The sequence below is a fragment of the Rhinopithecus bieti genome, unplaced genomic scaffold (assembly GCF_001698545.2).
Source record: "Rhinopithecus bieti isolate Rb0 unplaced genomic scaffold, ASM169854v2 scaffold_24392, whole genome shotgun sequence".
Taxonomy (NCBI): domain Eukaryota; kingdom Metazoa; phylum Chordata; class Mammalia; order Primates; family Cercopithecidae; genus Rhinopithecus; species Rhinopithecus bieti.
The window spans coordinates 3,785,428-3,802,821 of record NW_016812542.1 but is presented as its reverse complement, the minus strand read 5'-3'; the positions used below and the strand labels follow the sequence as shown (position 1 = coordinate 3,802,821).

Below are 17,394 nucleotides of genomic sequence, written 5' to 3'. Positions count from 1 at the left end.
CTCGCACCTTTTTTTTCTCGTTTCTTGGGGTATATGTGGGTTTGTATGAGTAAAATTATTTTTTTTTTTTTTTTTTTTTTTTTTTTTTGAGAAGGAGACTCATTCTGTCACCCAGGCTGGAGTGCAGTGGCGTGATCTCGGCTCACTGCAACCTCTGCCTCCTGGGTTCAAGCAATTCTTCTGCCTCAGCCTCCTGAGTAGCTGGTGACGTGCGCCACCACACTGGCTAATTTTTGTATTATTAGTAGAGATGGGGTTTCACCATGTTGGCCAGGCTGGTCTTGAACTCCTGATCTCATGATCTGCCCACTTCGGACTCCCAAAGTGCTGGGATTACAGGCATGAGCCACTGCGCCTGGCTGCTCTCACTTTCCAAGCATATTTCCTATGGACTCCATTCTGTTCTCCACCGGGCTTAGCAAGCTTTATCTGGAAAGGGCCAGATAGCTTTGTAGCTCACATAAGATTTCTGTTGCAAATTCTTAAAAAAAAAAAAAAAATCTTACAACTCTTTAAGTAAAAACAGACGGGGGGCGAGGGTAGGCTTATGCCCTGCCCTGCAACCCTGTCCCATCTTGACCTGCTGGAATCCAGTGTGTCCGATTTCATCCTTTTGTATTCCGACTCTGTCTCCTAGGCTGGGCTCCCAAGGCCCAGCTGGGTGGGGGGTAGGCGTTTCTACTTTCCCTCGTGAACTATTCCTCTGTGCCCCCTAGGTGCTGTCCCACTACCACCATGCCGGAAGTGTAAGTAGTCTCACTGCCATCTGGGGCCCCAGGAAGGCAAGTCCCTTTGCCACAGACTTCAGCCCCACAGTGGAGGCACCATGTTTTCAATCCTCAAAGCTTTCCCCTAAGAGACCAGGTCCTCAAACAGGGACAGCACTTGATGGTTTTCCCCGTGCTGCCTGTGTCCTCCCAGCCATCGAGCAGAACTCACCCCCAGGTTGCCCTGGGAGTGCCTTTTTGGCCTGTGCCTCAGAGTTTTCCTGTCTTGATCTAACACATGAATTGCGTGTACCAGGCCACCACTTAACACTGACGCAGTAGGTGAACCAAGCTTTGGGAATTTACCCACACGCCCACGGATGGATGCTTTCACGTTACTGGAACCCTACCCTAAGGCTTCCCTCCCCTTCCACCACTTCTCCCCAACTTATGATGCCCAGTACCTCCCAATAAGAATGCCCGGTAGTTCAAAGGGCTGTTGAGTTTTTATTCTGTTCTGCCGGAACCTCGAACTGCTCCCCCTGCCTGATGCCTGATGCCTCTCTGGCTCACTGTTGTCACCGGCCCCCTCCTTCCCCAAGCTGGTCTGCGAGGTTCTGCGGCTGCACATGTAATCCTCATTGTTCATACTCACTCTGTGTTCTGCTCTTTCCCTGTTCTTCCTGTGATGGATGCCTGAAGCGAGGTAAGTGATATTTGGGGTATCTCTGTCCTGGTTAACTCTTCCGACTGGTAAAGGTGGGAAGGTGGGGTTGGCATCTGAGGAGAGGGGAGAGCTTGTGTTAAGCCCTGGTGGGAGTCTGGGAGGTGTAGGGTATTTAGTGGCTAAACAAATTCCCAGGAGATGGAAACATCAGGTGAAGATTCTGGATGTGGGGCTTCCTAGTGTCCAGGGAGTTGCTGTGCCAGTGTACAATGTCACTGGAAGGTTGTCCTGGGACTGGCACTGCAGCAGGGCTGGGTGTGACTCTGCATCTTTGCTGAGCACAAGCTCTTCCTCACCCACTCTTGAGAGCTGGTCCAGTCCTGGGGGGACCATCCTATTCCATGCAGAGCTGATCCTGTCCAAAGCTATATTTGAGGGGTAAGGGATAGTCATTGGGTTATTCCACCCTTGCCCAATGGCTGAATATTGAGCGAGGAGCAAAGAGATGTCCTTAAATCCCTCAGGTGTTAGATAACCCTGACACTGGCCATTCCATACACTCCAGACTTAACAGGCTGCTGAGATCACAGCCTATATACAGTCCAAGGATGGGGATGGCAGGGATAGGGATGGGGACTCAGGGATGGCAACAGTGCGAATTAGCGGTATTGACGGAGGGGACATTTGGCACAGAGATTCTCGGAAAGAATTGAAAATGTTACTTTTGAACATTCATATGAATGTTGAAGTTTTGCTGAGGCTCGTATTAAAGTGAGTCCTCACTGACTGATGGTCAGATGAGGTGACCATCAGCTCACTCACCAAGTGGTGGGGAAACAAGATAGCAGTAAAACGTTTGCCAGGTGCACATTACAGTGTGTAAACTGTGGTAGTAATGCTTAGAGGCATAGGCTCTTTCTTTTGAAATCACACCTTTCTGAAATGTAACAAAAATCTTTAGGAGAGGAAAAGACAAACCACTCTGAACAGTCAGAATAGAAGTTACACATTCCATTTGCTGAAACTCATCCATTGTCTCTCATGAGAACTTCCCTCTCAAAGCCTAATCACTTCTACTTTACACCCTGGAATTACATTTGAGAGCCATACTCTCCCAGCTTGCAGCACATTAAGTCTAGGTAGGATGCTTCCTGCTGGCAATGAGAAGCGACCGCCTATGGCCCGGAAGAGATACTAGTGCTCGAAAGGCATCACAGTCTCATTAGTTGGGAGCCAAGCAGCCCTACTCACCTTTGCCAACCCTGAGGGACCACTGTCACAGGGCTAGGACTAGTAAGCAACATGTTTAGGATTTTTGATAAGAAGATAAAACAGTGGTTTTATATCTTAGAAAGATTTGTATGGGTGATGTTAACATTTTTTAAAGTTTTGAGGTCTACATAGATACATTTCATTTATTTGGGAAATTCACAGCTTATTTATGCAGCATGATAGACCATCAAGGTATTGCTGTATTACTACCTGAAGTGTGAAAACATACATAGCTTTTATGCTTTTCAAAGGATTTGCACATCCATGATCTCATTTCATCTGCAATAACTCTGTGAACTAAGCAAGGGGGGGTCATAACATCCTTATTTACAGACGAGGAAAGAGGTGCCTGTAGAAGCCATGTGACCCTCATAGTATCTTACAAGATTTCAGCAGCAGCAGAATCAGAGTGGGAAGTTAAGGCTTCAGCCCCTAGGTCAAGGTAGCTGACTGCAGCCTTGTCTGAACTACAGGGGTTAAATCACAAAGATGAGCTTTTAAGGCACCATAGGGTGAGCAGAGGATTCTGGATAAAGACAGAGAACGCTGGCTGGCACTTGTCTTGGCCTAGACCAGAATTCCAGTTCTGCAGCCTCTGCTTCACCACCTGTCTCTCTCTCTTCTTGCTCACAGAGAAAACCCAAGATCACTGCCTCCCGCAAACTCTTGCTGAAGGTGAGGCTGGGGGCTGGCTGCAGGGGGATGCCCAGTGGGAGGCAGAGGGGCAGGAGAGCCGACTCTGAAGGGATGTGGAGGGTTATGGAAAGGAGAAAGAAAGGAGGCCAGAGTGAGGATGATGAGGGGCAGAAGGAGTCCAGCATTGCTGGAGCCAGTGCCATGCTCAGGTGGTCAGTGGGTGGGATCCTCAAGTATGGATCCTGGCACCCGCCTGGGGTCCCTAGAGTAGGTGGTGACCAGCTTCAGAGTGAGAAGCTTCTCGTGCAGACAGAGAGACTTCCTTTATTCTCGTATGTGTTTTTCTCTTTGGAGCTTTGTGAGTCAAAACAGACAGTAAGTGGGTAAGAGGAAGACTGTCAGGGGAAAACAAGTTCCAGGACTCCAGGAACATTGTATGTGGCCACTTGGTGTACCCTCATGCACGGCCTGTCCGTGGCTGCTGCATACACTTCTACACTGGACAGTGGTCTCAGAGTTGACTCAGCCTGGGGCCACCCTCCCCTCATTCCCTGATGCCGGGTGGGAGATGCAAGGCCCCCAGCTCAGCAGGTTTGTCCTGTCCAGAGCCTGATGCTGGCCAAGGCCAAGGAATGCTGGGAGCAGGAGCACGAGGAGCGCGAGGCTGAGAAGGTGCGCTACCTGGCAGAGCGCATCCCCACACTGCAGACACGTGGCCTGTCCCTCAGTGCCCTGCAGGTGAGCCCGGCAGGTGGGGCAGGGCAGGATGGGGCTGGAGGCACTGTGTGGGTGGCTCCAGGGAGCAGGTGGCAAGAGCCTGAACTAACACCAGCTCAAGGTTCCATAATTTACAGGGCACTCCTCACTTCCATGGTCTCATTTAATCTTCACAACCACCTGTGAGGTAGGAACATTAGATTCCATTTTACAGGCACTGAACTGAGACTCAGAGGGGAGGCGTGACTTGCCTGGGCTGAGCGGAGCCAGGGGCCCAGTTTCACAATCAGTCAGGGTGGTGGCGTGGAATGGGGAGGCGGCCAGGGTTTGGAGAAGCCCCACTTCTCCAAGCACTTGTCTATCGTTTCTTAGAGCTTGGTCTTTAACATTTTCAGAACACTGGTAAATTATTTAAATGCCAGGGATTACAGAGAAAAGAGACTGGAAGGAAATACATCAAAATGTTACTAAGTATCCCTGGGTGGTGGCATCACTAGGTATTTTAATTTTATTATTTTGTTTAATACATAGTTTTCAAAATGTCTAAAATTAAAACATTACTTTAATCATAAGAAAACTATTTTATTTTGCTGGACACAGTGGCTCATGCCTGTGATCCCAGCATTTTGAGAGGCTGAGGCAGGAGAATCACTTGAACCCCGGAGTTCGAGACCAGCCTGGGCAACATAGTGAAAGTGAGACCTTGCTCTATAAAAAATTAAAACAATGAGATGGGAGGACCACTTGAGCCCAGGAGGTTGAGGCTGCAATAAGCCGTGATGAAAGAATACTTTTTTTTTCTTTTTTTTTTTTGAGACAGAGTCTTACTCTGTTGCCCAGGCTGGAGTACAGTGGCATAATCTCTGCTCACTGCAACCTCCACTTCCCATGTTCAAGCCATTCTCCTGTCTCAGACTCCTGAGTAGCTGGGACTACAGGTGCGTGCCACCATGCCTGGCTAATTTTTGTAGTTTTAGTAGAGACGGGGTTTCACCATATTGGTCAGGCTGGTCTTGAACTCCTGACCTCAGGTGATCCACCCGCCTTGGCCTCCCAAAGTGCTGGGATTACAGGGATGAGCCACCATGCCCAGCCAAGAATACTGTTTTGTTGTTGTTGTTGTTGTTGTTGTTGTTGTTGTTGTTTGTTTTTGAGATGGAGTCTCACTCTGTTGCCAGGCTGGAGTGCAGTGGTGTGATCTTAGCTCATTGCAACCTCTGCCTCCTGGGTTCAAGCAAAGGAATACTGTTGTTAAGAAAGCACGACATATAGACAGGAGAACAGAGGGTATACCCTTTGAGCTATTGCCTGTCATGAGCCTCAGAGTGGAAGAAACTGTCAGCTCCTCTCTGGATCCCAGGTCTTGCAAAGGGGCTGGGGAGAGGGTCAAGGGCTGGAAACTGATGGCTCTGTTCCGCTCTTCTTCACGCCTGCCTGATCCATCTGCCGCCCCCAGGACCTGTGCCGGGAGCTGCATGCCAAGGTAGAGGTGGTGGATGAGGAGCGATACGACATTGAGGCCAAATGTCTCCACAACACCAGGGAGGTGAGTCTAAGGAAGGGAAGGGGCATGGCCAGGATGGGCTAGGCAGGGGCATGGGCACGGATGCAGCAGCCATGGGAGGTCCCCTCCTTCCACAGGGCCTGGAGGGGGCCACTTAAGCAGGAAGCTTTGGTTTCTCCGCCCTAGCCCCATAGGGCTGGAGATGGGCAGAGTGGATAATCACACATGAAAAGTATAAACTTCCTCCCTACCTGCCATGTGGGCTCATCAGCCTAACAGAAGCCGCTCTCTTTATCCACCCACACAAATAATCATATGCCTGTTAATAACGTCTTACCTTTGTGAAGTGCTTTCATGTGCGTTGTAGCCTTTGATCCTCCCTATAGGCCTGTGGATGAAGTAGGGGCTATTTGCACCTTGCAGAGGAGAACACTCAGGATCAGAGAGGCCAAGGACTTGTCCTAGGTTGCACAGTGGTGGTCCTGGGACCAGTGCTGGTCTCTGGCTCCCACTTCGGTGCTCTGTGCTCCCTTAGCATGGAGTGTGGGAGGATTAACTCCATCCAGACCCTGCTCCAGTGGGGTGGGGCAGAACAGGGAAGGACAGGGCTCCTTTGGGTCATTTGTCCAAGCAGTGAGGAGGGGGCAGGGAGGGAGAACAAGTCACTTCCCTCCTTCCCACTTCTGCCCACCAGGAATGACATGTGGGGTCACCAAGCTCCTAAGAATTCCCTCTAGAGATCACACCCTGGAAATTCCTCCAGGAGTCTAGGACCTGGAAGTTTATCACCCTGCTGGACCAAGGCTGTGAGCTGCTTTGAAGGCTCACTGGGGAGGAATAAGTTAGAAACAGGGATGAGGCTACAGGAACAAAAGGAAGCAACCCTGCACTCCAAATAGGGCTTCCAAACCAGACAAGTCTCAGTCTGGTGGAGCTACCCCTGTTATTCAAGGTTACAGTATTAGCAATGGCTAATAGGCTTTATCTGTCTGCTTAACCATCCGTTTATCAGCAAATGTGCAGTGGCTATTTGCAAAGGGATGGGTGGGTCTGACTCTCCTAGAGCAGGGATCTCCAACTCTTGGGCTGTGGACCAGTACTAATCTGTGGCCTGTTAGGAACTGGGCCGCACAGCAGGAGGTGAGCAGTGGGTGAGTGAGCATTCCTGCCTGAGCTCCGCCTCCTGTCAGATCAGCGGTGGCATTAGATTCTCACAGGAGTGTGAACCCTATTGTGAACTGTGCATGCGAGGGATCTAGGTTGTGCACTCCTTATGAGAATCGAACTCATGCCTGATGGTCTGAGGTGGAACAGTTTCATCCTGAAACCACCCCACCACCTCTCCACGGAAAAAGCGTCTTCCGCAAAACTGGTCCCTGGTGACGAAAAGGTTGGTGACTCCTGATAGGTCTGGCTTCAAGGGTGGACAATTTAAGGTGTATCTCTGGCTGGAACCCTAGCAGTCTGAAGTCCTTAGGAAGGGTGCCCTGTGGCTAGCTCCCTCTCCAGTGAGCCCCGGGCGCTTCTCACCTGCAGATTAAGGACCTGAAGCTGAAGGTGATGGACCTCCGTGGGAAGTTCAAGCGCCCGCCCCTGCGTCGGGTCCGTGTCTCAGCTGATGCCATGCTCCGGGCCCTGCTGGGTTCCAAGCACAAGGTGTCCATGGATCTGCGGGCCAACCTCAAGTCTGTGAAGAAGGAAGACACAGAGAAGGTGAGGTCCCTTTCCTCAGAACCTTCCACCCTCTGCCCTACCAGCTTTCCCCTTGTCAACCCCTCACATGGCCTCAGGCAGGCCCAGGAGCTCCTGTTGGAGATCAGTCAGCTTGACAGAGAGAATGTTCTAGAATGTTTTGGAAGACCAGTGTGGGAAGAAAGAAAGAAGACTTGCTCCCTTCCTTCAGGCTGTTCCCAGTCTGATGAAGAAACTAGGACGTGAAGAAAGCTAGACCCCAGACTGAGACATGAAGTAAAAATCTTGTTTCCAGTGTGAAGAGAATGTGGAGATTTAGGGTAATGTTGGAGGTGACTGCCTGGTCACCACAGGGAAAGGAGACAGCAGCTCATCTTGGTGATAGCCACACATGAGCACAGACATTAGAGAACTGAGTTCAACCACCCAGCAACAAATTATTCAAAGTTGGTTGAACTCACAGTATATGTGCCCCAAATTGATAGGCTCTGTAAGGAACAGGGATGACAGGAACAGAGTCTCTGGCCCAAGAAGCTTCAGAGGAGAAGAGATAAGCCAGGCAGTATACTGAGGAAATGGAAAAGCAGTCACATTCGCAGGGGAAGGCTTCTTGGAAGAGGTGGCCTTGAGCCTGCAGAGTGCTAGACCAGGAGCGTGGCATGGGGCCTTGGAGGAGGTTTTGCTGAGGTGCATTGAGGTGGGAACTAGCCCCGTAGCTGCCACTATCACCCAGTGCTCCCAAGCCACACAGCTTCCTGTGGGGCCTCGGCTTGGCCCATGTCCACCTGCCTGGCTGAGTCCTAGGACCTTAATAGCTGGGGAGGGGCATCGGGATTTCTCATCATCTGAGGAGACCGGTTTTCTATCACCCAGCTTCTCTTAAGCTGGGGGGGCATCCAGCCTGGTAAGTCCCTGATGTGTGTGCCACTTGTCCACAGGAGCGGCCTGTGGAGGTGGGTGACTGGAGGAAGAATGTGGAGGCCATGTCTGGTATGGAAGGCCGGAAGAAGATGTTTGATGCTGCCAAGTCTCCGACCTCACAATAGAGGTACCTAGAGATCAGCTCCCTTCTCTGGGGTCCATCAGAGTCTAGAGGATAATGAGGGAGTCCACAATGGGCAGGCAGGTTGTACTCAGTGTGGTGCAGAGACAAAGGCACTGATGAGACTGATTTGAGTCGGCTCTCCTGGGCTCAGTCCTGCCTCCAGCACCGTGATACCTTGGGCATGTCATTTCTATTTGGGGGCCCTTTTTGTTCCCCTCCTTTATGAAATTGGGGGCTGTATCAAATCAGTGGTTCTCCAAGTGTGCTCCCGGGACCAGCAGCATCTACATCACCTGGGATGCAAATGATCACCCCCCCAACCCCAGGTCCACTAAATTGGAAACTCTGGGGTGAGACCAGCCTTCCAAGTGATCCTGATGCACATGAGAGTTTCAGAACCACTAGGTTAGAGGATCCCTGGGGTCCCTTCATCTCTGACTTTCTGAGAATCTGTGCTCTTTTAAATACCTCCTGGTGATGTCCTTTATTTGTGCTCCCTGCGAAGTACCCAGCACTCACAGTACCTGTTCCCAAGGAGCTACCGCTCAGAGAAGCTAAGACTTCCCACTCTCTGAGGAAATAGCTGGAGAAACTGGGCAAAGCAAGGAAATCAGGCCACATAAAACCCTCTATGGAAGTGCTGAGAGAATGTGCAACAGGGCAGGCATCCACCAGATAGCACTGGTCGGAGCAGGCTTTCTGGAGAGGAGGAGCTCTCTGAGGACGTGATGGGCAAGTGTTAGCTGATAAAGGGAAGGGCACGTTGAAGGGCTGATGGCGCAACAGAAGCATGGAGGTGGGAATTAACCACCCACAGAGTAGCATGGCAAGGCCAGGTAAGAGCTGAGGGCGGCAGTGCGGAGGAGCGGTGTGAGGGGTCCCAAAAGGGGAGGAACTGTGCCCGTGGGCCGAGAAGCTGAGGTCTTGTAGGAGCCCCTATGAATGAAGATCCAGCCAGGGGTGCGCTAGGGGTGAGAAGCCCTGGAGACTGCATGTGCTGTAGGTAAGTCAGGGATTCATGCACTGCACACAGGTCCCTGGGAACTGATGGCTTTGCCTCTTTGCCCCTACAGGCCAGCTTGCTGTGCTGCGCTCTGAGCTCCTGCTTCATGCTTCTTCTCCAGCCCAGCTCACTCACTTCTCTGCCCGTGTCTGGAGCATCCCTTCCCACTTCCCCCCTCACTTCTTCCCTCCAGCCTGCATTCCCTCCTCTGGAACTGGGATTAAACAGATATCCAAGAGGCAGGACAAACTCGAGTGTCTGAAGACATCACCCCGGCAGGGTGGGCTCCCACCCATCCATGAGGCACTTGGGGCTTCCCAGGTACCCTGTGGTGTAACAGGTGGAGGAGGAGGAGGGAGTGAGAGCACCTTTCCTCTAGCCCTGTGCCACACCCCTTCTATGTGTGTACAGTGTCCACAGCCATCTTCATTAAAAACCCAGTTTCCTGGTCATTTCTGCAGCTCTGACTGTGAGCACTGAGAAGAAAGGGAAGACTTGGGGCTTGTGAAGAGAGGGCTGTGCTGGGCTCCAGTCACCCTGTCTGCAGTCCAGAGCTCAGGATCTGAAGGGAGGGCTAAGGAATTGGTGGCTGCTTGCCAGGGTCCCCTGGGGCCCCTTCTGCCGAGTCCCTGTGATGTCACACAGCACACACTCACCACCCAGGATGCTCAGCTCACCAGAGCCCTGACCTCCGAGAACTGACCCCGTCCTGCCCCTGACTCTGGCCATCAGAAGAGGCCTCTCCATTCAGAGCCGCTTCTCCTGCGGGGTTTCATACTCTCCTTCCTCTGCAAACCTAGATTAACTCTCCCTGATGTCTGCTGGGTGTACCTGACTGCTCCGGGCTGAGAGGTCAGGGCACTTTCAATCCCTCACCTAGTCCTGCTGCACAGGGCAGGAGGCCTCGCAGAAGAGATACTTGCAGTTCCAGGCCTGGCCACCAGGTGACTCCTTCCTTCTGTCCTCGGCACTCCTGTCCGTCCTGCCTCTGCTCTCCCCACTTTCATTCACCCTCCTCCCAATTGTTTCCCCTTCACACTCCTGTACTGGTCCTGTCCCCCAGGACTGATTCTTTCCTGGAGGTGGGGCGGCCACTTATCTGTCCTCTGGCTCAGGTCCTTTCTCCATCCCACTCACTTCTGGGTCCAAACCCTGGTGAGGGCATAGGGCGTGCTGGGGTGGAGTGGGGGTCTGGGGCAGCCCCTCTTCCCCCAACATACTCGTGAGAGAGGCTCCTGTGAAGCAGAGACCAAAGTTCTGACTTTCCTTTTTTTCTTTTTCCTTTTTTTGAGATGGAGTCTCGCTCTGTCACCCAGACTGGAGTGCAGTGACACGATCTCGACTCACTGCAACCTCCGCCTCCCAGGTTCAAGCGATTCTCCTGCCTCAACCTCCTGAGTAGCTGGGATTACAGGTGTGTGCCACCACACCCAGCTAATTTTTGTATTTTTAATAGAGACAGGGTTTCACCATGTTGGTCAGGCTGGTCTCGAACTCCTGAACTTGTGATCCGCCCACCTTGGCCTCCCAAAGTGCTGGGATTACAGGCATAAGCGACCGCGTCCGGTCAAGTTCTGACTTTTCAGGGCAGTGGGATAGTGACTTCTGAGCTAAGCTTGCAAGGGAAATGGCTGGTCCCAGATCTGGGGTCCCTTGGCTTTTTGACGACTGCAGCACTGGCCCCAGGAGGGGCTGAGTTATCAGAGCAGCAATCCTTCCACCCACCCTACTAAGTCCCCATTCTGCCCTCAAATCCCATGTATTATCTGCCATAAATGCCAGGAATTGGTACAAAGTGCAGTGCCAGCTACTCCGTGGGGCATGGTCTGGCTCCCTGGGCTGCTGGCCTGCCAGCCCCTTTCAGAAAACGTGGCAGTGGGAACCAGCAACTTGGGCTACCTTAGGGGAAGCAGCACTCTGCCCAGGGTTCTTGCTATAAATAGGTCAGTGGGCAGAGAGGCAGATGTGTGCAAAAAGCACAACCCCAATCACACACACAAACCTGTAGGCACAGACACACCCAGTCTCAATGCACGAAGTTGGAGAACCTGACAGGGCTGGTCCAGGCCACAGAGGATGGGGTTAGGCTTCATGCCTTCATGCCCAGGCAGCCACAGAAACCCACTCTTCTCTGCCTCACAAGGCTCCTTTGGTTGGCCTGGGTCCAAAGCAGTCTCCTTGTTTCACCTCTTTCCAGCCCTTCCCTAGAGCCTGGCCCCAAGTTCCAGAGTCAAATCCCAGTTTTGCAGTCAACTATTAACCTGGGGCCCTGGCAGATTGGGGTATCCACCCAGTCATGTAAAGGCAGGAGACCTGCTCTGGGCCTGACTCAAAGCAAACACGTGGGTGCAGAAGGCCCGTGGGAGGAGGAGGTGGGGCCCACTCAACACACCTAAGCCTGTGGCCCTCTAGGAGGGGCAGAAGAGCCAACCAGAGGGTTCCTGGAGGTCATCGGGTTCCTCCTTCTGCTTCCAGGCAGGAACAGACCTAATTCATCTCCTGTGAGGATGGAGCAAGAGCAAATATAGGCATAGACACATCCAGAGCGCAAGGATTGAGAGGCCCTGTGGACAAGGGGAAGGAGAGCTTGGGGGTGGGAGAGGGATCTAAGGAAGTGTCTGTTGTAGCCAAGAATGCGGCCTGGGGGTGAGAGGCCTGGCCTCCAGAGAGCCCTGATTCTACTCCAGTCCTCTCTCACCATGGAGGGTCGACACCACCCAGCCTGGACACAACGCCAGTAGAGCTGGGAGCTGGGGCCTGCCACTGAGTAACAGCTCACACATGTAGCACACTTATGTGTCCGGCACCAGCGTGTGCACCTTAATTCATTTAACCTTCACAATAACCCTAGAAGAAAGGTACGGCTACTATTCTCATGGTGGGAAAACTGAGGCACAGAGAGGTTAGGGACTTTTCATGATCACACAGCTAATAAGTGGTGGGCCCAGGATTCAACCCAAGAAGTCTGTTAGAATCCATAGTGTTACTGACTATTTTAATAACAGCATTTCAATAATAGTAATATGTGATGTTAAATGATTGCGTTCTCACAAAAATGGTACATTTGTTAGCTCAAATTTACAGATGAGGAAATGGAGGCCTGGAGCGTTCAAGTAGCTCACTCCAAGTTACAGGGTTTGCTAGCTGCAGACTGGAGACCGGATCCCAGGTCACTCTGCCTTGAGGTTGCCCTTTTCTGAGAACAGACTGGCCTTAACAAAGCCCAACCAGCCACTTTCTTGCAAGGACACAGCTGGGGGTCAAGGGTCCTGCATATGCACCCGGAGAGTCCCCACATCCCTAGTGAAGGGGAAACATTCAAAGGAGGTGCAAGTGACATCCAAATGGGCTAAGGTGAGGCCTTCTTCCAATATGGGGCCCAGGCTGAGGGTAGAGGGATGGGTGCTACTTGGGGGATATCTGTTATTAATCAGCACACAACAGCTGGGTGGGCATCCCCCCTCTCTGCAGCTGGTGGAGATGGGCCTAGTGCTCCTCTCTGCTTGGTAGGAATGACCAGGGCAGGATGCCACCTGCTACACCCTTGCCTGTCCCAGAGCCCTTGGGGGACCAGCTGTTGCCCCCACCTTTCCCCACAAGGTGGCCAGTCCCCACGGGGCAAGGAGGCCAAGCTCAGCTGTGTGTCTGAGCCCACTCAGCAGCAGGCATGATCAGGGCAGGGCCCAGTGCTCAGGGCTGCTGGGGCTAAAGTGCCTTGCTGAAGGAGGGGCAGAGTTAAACATTAGCCACAATGGCCCCCCACGAAGTGAGTCATACTCCCCACAAGGCTCTGGGCTGGGCAGCCGGGGGCGGGGAGCTTCGTTCCAGGTGGGTGACCAAGCTGCGGAAGCCCGGGACAGTTCGCTGGGACCAGTGCTAATGGTAGCCTCTTCTCCTGACCCCCATCAGGTCTCTTTCCTCAGACATCCCCAAAGCTTGTCTGCCTGCGGGTCCTTCATTAAAGATGAGGGACAAGGGTTTTCTCTTTCTTCCAAGACATACTTCTAGGCTGGCCTGTGGGTCCCCTGAGATCAAGGCTGAGCAGGGTGAGCCTCGAAAACCCCACAGCACTGGCCTAGAGCACTGTGGTCAATGTCTGAAGGACCAGAGAGGGAGAGTGACTTGCTTAAGGTCACAAACCTAACTGGAACTAGGAAGTAGGTCCCTAGACTCCCAGTCTGAGAAAATTGGACATTGACAGGGCTTTGGTTCCTGGCCAGAGGCAAAGGCCCAGGGACCTGAACAGGCTGCCCATCTCTGGCCTCAAGTCAGCACTCCAACTGGCTCCAGTGCCTCTCTCACTGGTTGGCACAGGCTGGGTAAGCCTGGCCCTTTGCCCTGGGTTCAGGAGAGAGGTATGGCCTTGCCTGGCCCAAGTCAGGGGAGGTGTTCCAACCTGGGAGCCCCTGGGGGAGAAGCGTGTGTGTGAACACTTGTGGCCACTCATCAGAAAGGGTGAGCGTGGTGTGTGTGTGTGGGCATGCTGAATGCAGGGTGATGACCTGTCTGCCTGCCTGCCCTGAGTGTCACAGACACCTGGGTGTCCCCTGTATTAGTGCCTCCCAGATGCTCTTCTCCTGACTGGCTCTTTGTGACCCAAATTTCAACTGCTTCACCTCACATTGAGGAAACCAGGGCCACAAATGTAGTGAGATTTTCATAAAGCTAAATGTATTCAGTGGAAATTCCTCTGATCTAAAAGCATGCATGCCTTTATTTCATTACTGGAGTATTAAATTAGCCCTTACTTATGGAATAGGAGGACAGTAGGTGGCAATTGTTTTCTAACTCTCTTAGTTCACAAAATAAAATGGTGGTAGCACAATGTCAGTGTTTATATTAAACAATATTGTTAGTTTGTAAAAACCGAAAGTCAGGGAGCTTACCGTCCTGGATTCTTTAGGGTGTGGGTCTTATCACTTCATTCAATTCTTCCCTTCCCCCAAGAGTGCCACAAGCATGACAGTTGCTCAGCTGAGACACATGAATGGGAACAGAACTGAAATGTCAGGATGTGACCTCGAGCCAGCTGGTTGGGGCTGGGGATCCCCCTAGATCTCCACTCTGTCCTCGCTGAGAAAGGAGAAGCTGCCCTATGAGCCTTTTTTTCTGGGGGATTCCAGAGGTTGAACGTCTGTTCTGAGGCTTCTCAGAACCTCAAGGGAGGGGACGAGAGTGATGACCCCTTGCCCAACCACTGGCTGAAAAATCTTGAAATTCCCTGACTTTGACCAAGAAATTCCCAGTTGTGCTAAGCCCTGCCTGGTGGATTCTCCCTGGAGGAAGTAATCAGCACACACATACGTTTTTAATGTACGTATAAAGAATCGTAAAGTGAACACCTATCTGCCAACGACTCATTTTAAGAACTAGGATATTGTACATACTTTTGAAGCCCTCATGTGTCTCTCCCCCATTACAATCCCTTCCTCTCCACAAAGGTAAATACAATCCTCAATTTTGTGTTTGTTATTCTTTTGGTTCTCTTCATAATGTTACTATATATTTATGAATTCCTAATACATCATTGAGTTTGGAATCTTTTTGTAAACCTTACTCAAGTGCATGCATTTTGCTTTTCCCCCTTCAATGTTAAGGTGGTAAATTCATCCCTGTTGATAACTGTAGTTCATTCATTTTCACTGCCATGAAATGATGAAATGATGAAAACACCATTCATTCCCTTTCCTGCTGATAGACATTTAGATTTTTGCCACTGCCAATTGTGCTGATTTGAATATTCATGAGTCTCACTTCTGGTGCTCATGTTCAAGAGCTTCTCTACCCAGGAGTGTAACTGTTGGGTCGACAAGAATGACATCCCCACCTTTGCTAGTTGTACCACTTACACTCGCATCAGCAACTATGAGCTGATGCTCATAGTTGGTTTTGGCAGATTCTGAAGACAAAGGATGCTGGATACTTAACCCCACCTGATCTCAGCTTCTTCCTGACCGAGCCTCCTAATGTTACTCTGGGCAGGGGCTCTCAGGCTATTTGGGTTTTCCTGTTCTTCCCAAATCAAGTTAGTGCAATTCTCTAAACCTTTATTAAGCACCAACTCTGCCAGGCATAGGGTTGAGGGGATACTGAGGCAAATAAGACATTCTTTTTCTTCTCAAGGCACCTACAAGATGCTTGGGGAGCCAGGACATGGGCACAGATAACTTGAACTCCAACCTCTCTGCTCACAAGGAGTCATTCCCTCCTCCTTCCTACTCAGTATGGGCCCTTCGGGACTACGGAAAACACAGTGTGAAGCTGTCTCCTGAGCCCCCGACTCCAACAACCAACCATCTATTGGGCAGCTCCATCTAGCTGTCTTCAGGAACCTTAAATTCGAATGAATAGAGGCCAAGGATGCTGCTAACCATCTTGCAATACACAGACAGCCCCCAACAACAAGGAATTATCAGGCTGAAATGACCATAATGCTGAGGCTGAGAAACCCTCGGTGGTCCAAAGTCACCCCTCCCCAGGTCCCCTGCTCTCACATCCCTGTCTCATCAATGGCACCTCATTCACCCAGTCCCTCCAGCAGGGAGATGGGAGTCACCTAGATTTCTCCTCCCTCACAAGCCATAGTCAATCAACTCAGTCCTGGCCACCCAGCCTTCCAAAACTCCTGCCAATACCTTTTCCTCCGCATCCTCCTGGTGTCCTTGCTCAGGGCCTTCTTTTGTCGACTATAAAAAATAGCCCCTGAAGCAGTCTCCCTTCCAGTGTGATCTCTCGCCACACTGCCTCCAAACCCTTCTCATTTTCTATATTCAACTTTATTCTACAGGATAAAGCCTGTTTTTTTGTTTGTTTTGTTTTGTTTTGTTTTGTTTTTTGAGACGGAGTCTTGCTCTGTTGCCAAGGCTGGAGTGCAGTGCAGTTCAGTGGTGTGATCTCGACACACTGCAACCTCTGCCTCCTGGGTTCAAGTGATTCTTTTGCCTCAGCCTCCCAAGTAGCTGGGATTACAGATGTGTGCCACCATGCCCAGCTAATTTTTTGTATTTTTAGTAGAGACAGGGTTTCGCCATGTTGCCCAGGCTGGTCTTGAACTCCTGACCTCAAGTGATCCGCCCACCTCAGCCTCCCAAAATGCTGGGATTACAGGCGTGAGTCACGATACCCAGCTAAGGCTGACTCACTCTTTAGCACAACACACAAAGTTCTTACTATCTGTCTCTAACCTTTCCTTTCAGCCTTGGAAGGGGCTCAGTGCTTCAAGCAAACTAGTCTTCTCTCTGTTCCACACACACCTTTCATGTTTATGTCCCAATGTCTTTGTTTATGCTGTATCCTATAGCTGGATGCCCTTACGCCCTGACAATTGAATTCCACTTACCCTTCAAGGCCCAACTTAGATGTTCTTTCTTGTGTGAAGACATCCCCAGTCCCTCCTAATGACACAATTTTCATTTTTAATCACAGTCTGACTTGAATGAGGCTTGGGGTATATGTGTGCTTGTGTATGTGTGTGTTCACCAGCATGTGTGTGTCTTCACTGATAGACTGAGAATGTCCTGAGGTCAGGAACTGAGTCCTTATCATCTTTGTGTCACTGAATGTCAAAGCCACTTATTGATTATAGTGGATAGAACACATCCCAGAAAAGATGTGTTCAATTTATAACCTCTGGTACCTGTGAATGTGACCTTATTTGGAAATAGGGTCTTTGCAGGCATAATCAAGCTAAAATGAGGTCATACTAAATTAGAGTGGAGGGATACTTGAGAGAGGCAAAGCTTGGAGTAATGCAGTTGTATGCCAAGGAGCTCTAGGAAGAAGCAAGGAAGGATTCTCCTTTGAAGCCTTTGGAGAGAGCCTGGCTCTGCTCACATCTTTTTTTTTTTTTTTTTTGAGACAGAGTCTCGCTTTGTCACCCAGGCTGGAGTGCAGTGGTGGGATCTCTGCTCACTGCAAGCTCTGCCTCCCGGGTTCACGCCATTCTCCTGCCTCAGCCTCCTGAGTAGCTGGAACTACAGGCGTCCACCACCATGCCCGGCTAATTTTTTTTTGTATTTTTATTTTTTTTATTTTTTATTTTTTTTTTGTTGAGACGGAGTCTTGCTCTGTCGCCCGGGCTGGAGTGCAGTGGCTGGATCTCAGCTCACTGCAAGCTCCGCCTCCCAGGTTTACGCCATTCTCCTGCCTCAG

General features: G+C 51.0%; 1 protein-coding gene across 1 annotated transcript in view; it reads left to right on the top strand.

The window, feature by feature from the left end:
- The window catches only part of TNNI1 (troponin I1, slow skeletal type), a 13,353-nt gene extending 3,650 nt beyond the window's left edge, over positions 1–9,703 (top strand). Inside the window, exons 2-9 of the mRNA XM_017896557.1 lie at positions 717–746; positions 1,410–1,413; positions 3,280–3,321; positions 3,889–4,020; positions 5,456–5,545; positions 7,040–7,216; positions 8,134–8,243; positions 9,314–9,703. Coding sequence (XP_017752046.1) covers positions 736–746; positions 1,410–1,413; positions 3,280–3,321; positions 3,889–4,020; positions 5,456–5,545; positions 7,040–7,216; positions 8,134–8,241 — 564 coding nt within the window. The 5' untranslated portion in view covers positions 717–735 and the 3' untranslated portion in view covers positions 8,242–8,243; positions 9,314–9,703. The remainder of the gene's footprint in view (positions 1–716; positions 747–1,409; positions 1,414–3,279; positions 3,322–3,888; positions 4,021–5,455; positions 5,546–7,039; positions 7,217–8,133; positions 8,244–9,313) is intronic.
- Positions 9,704–17,394: the final 7,691 nt, after the last annotated feature.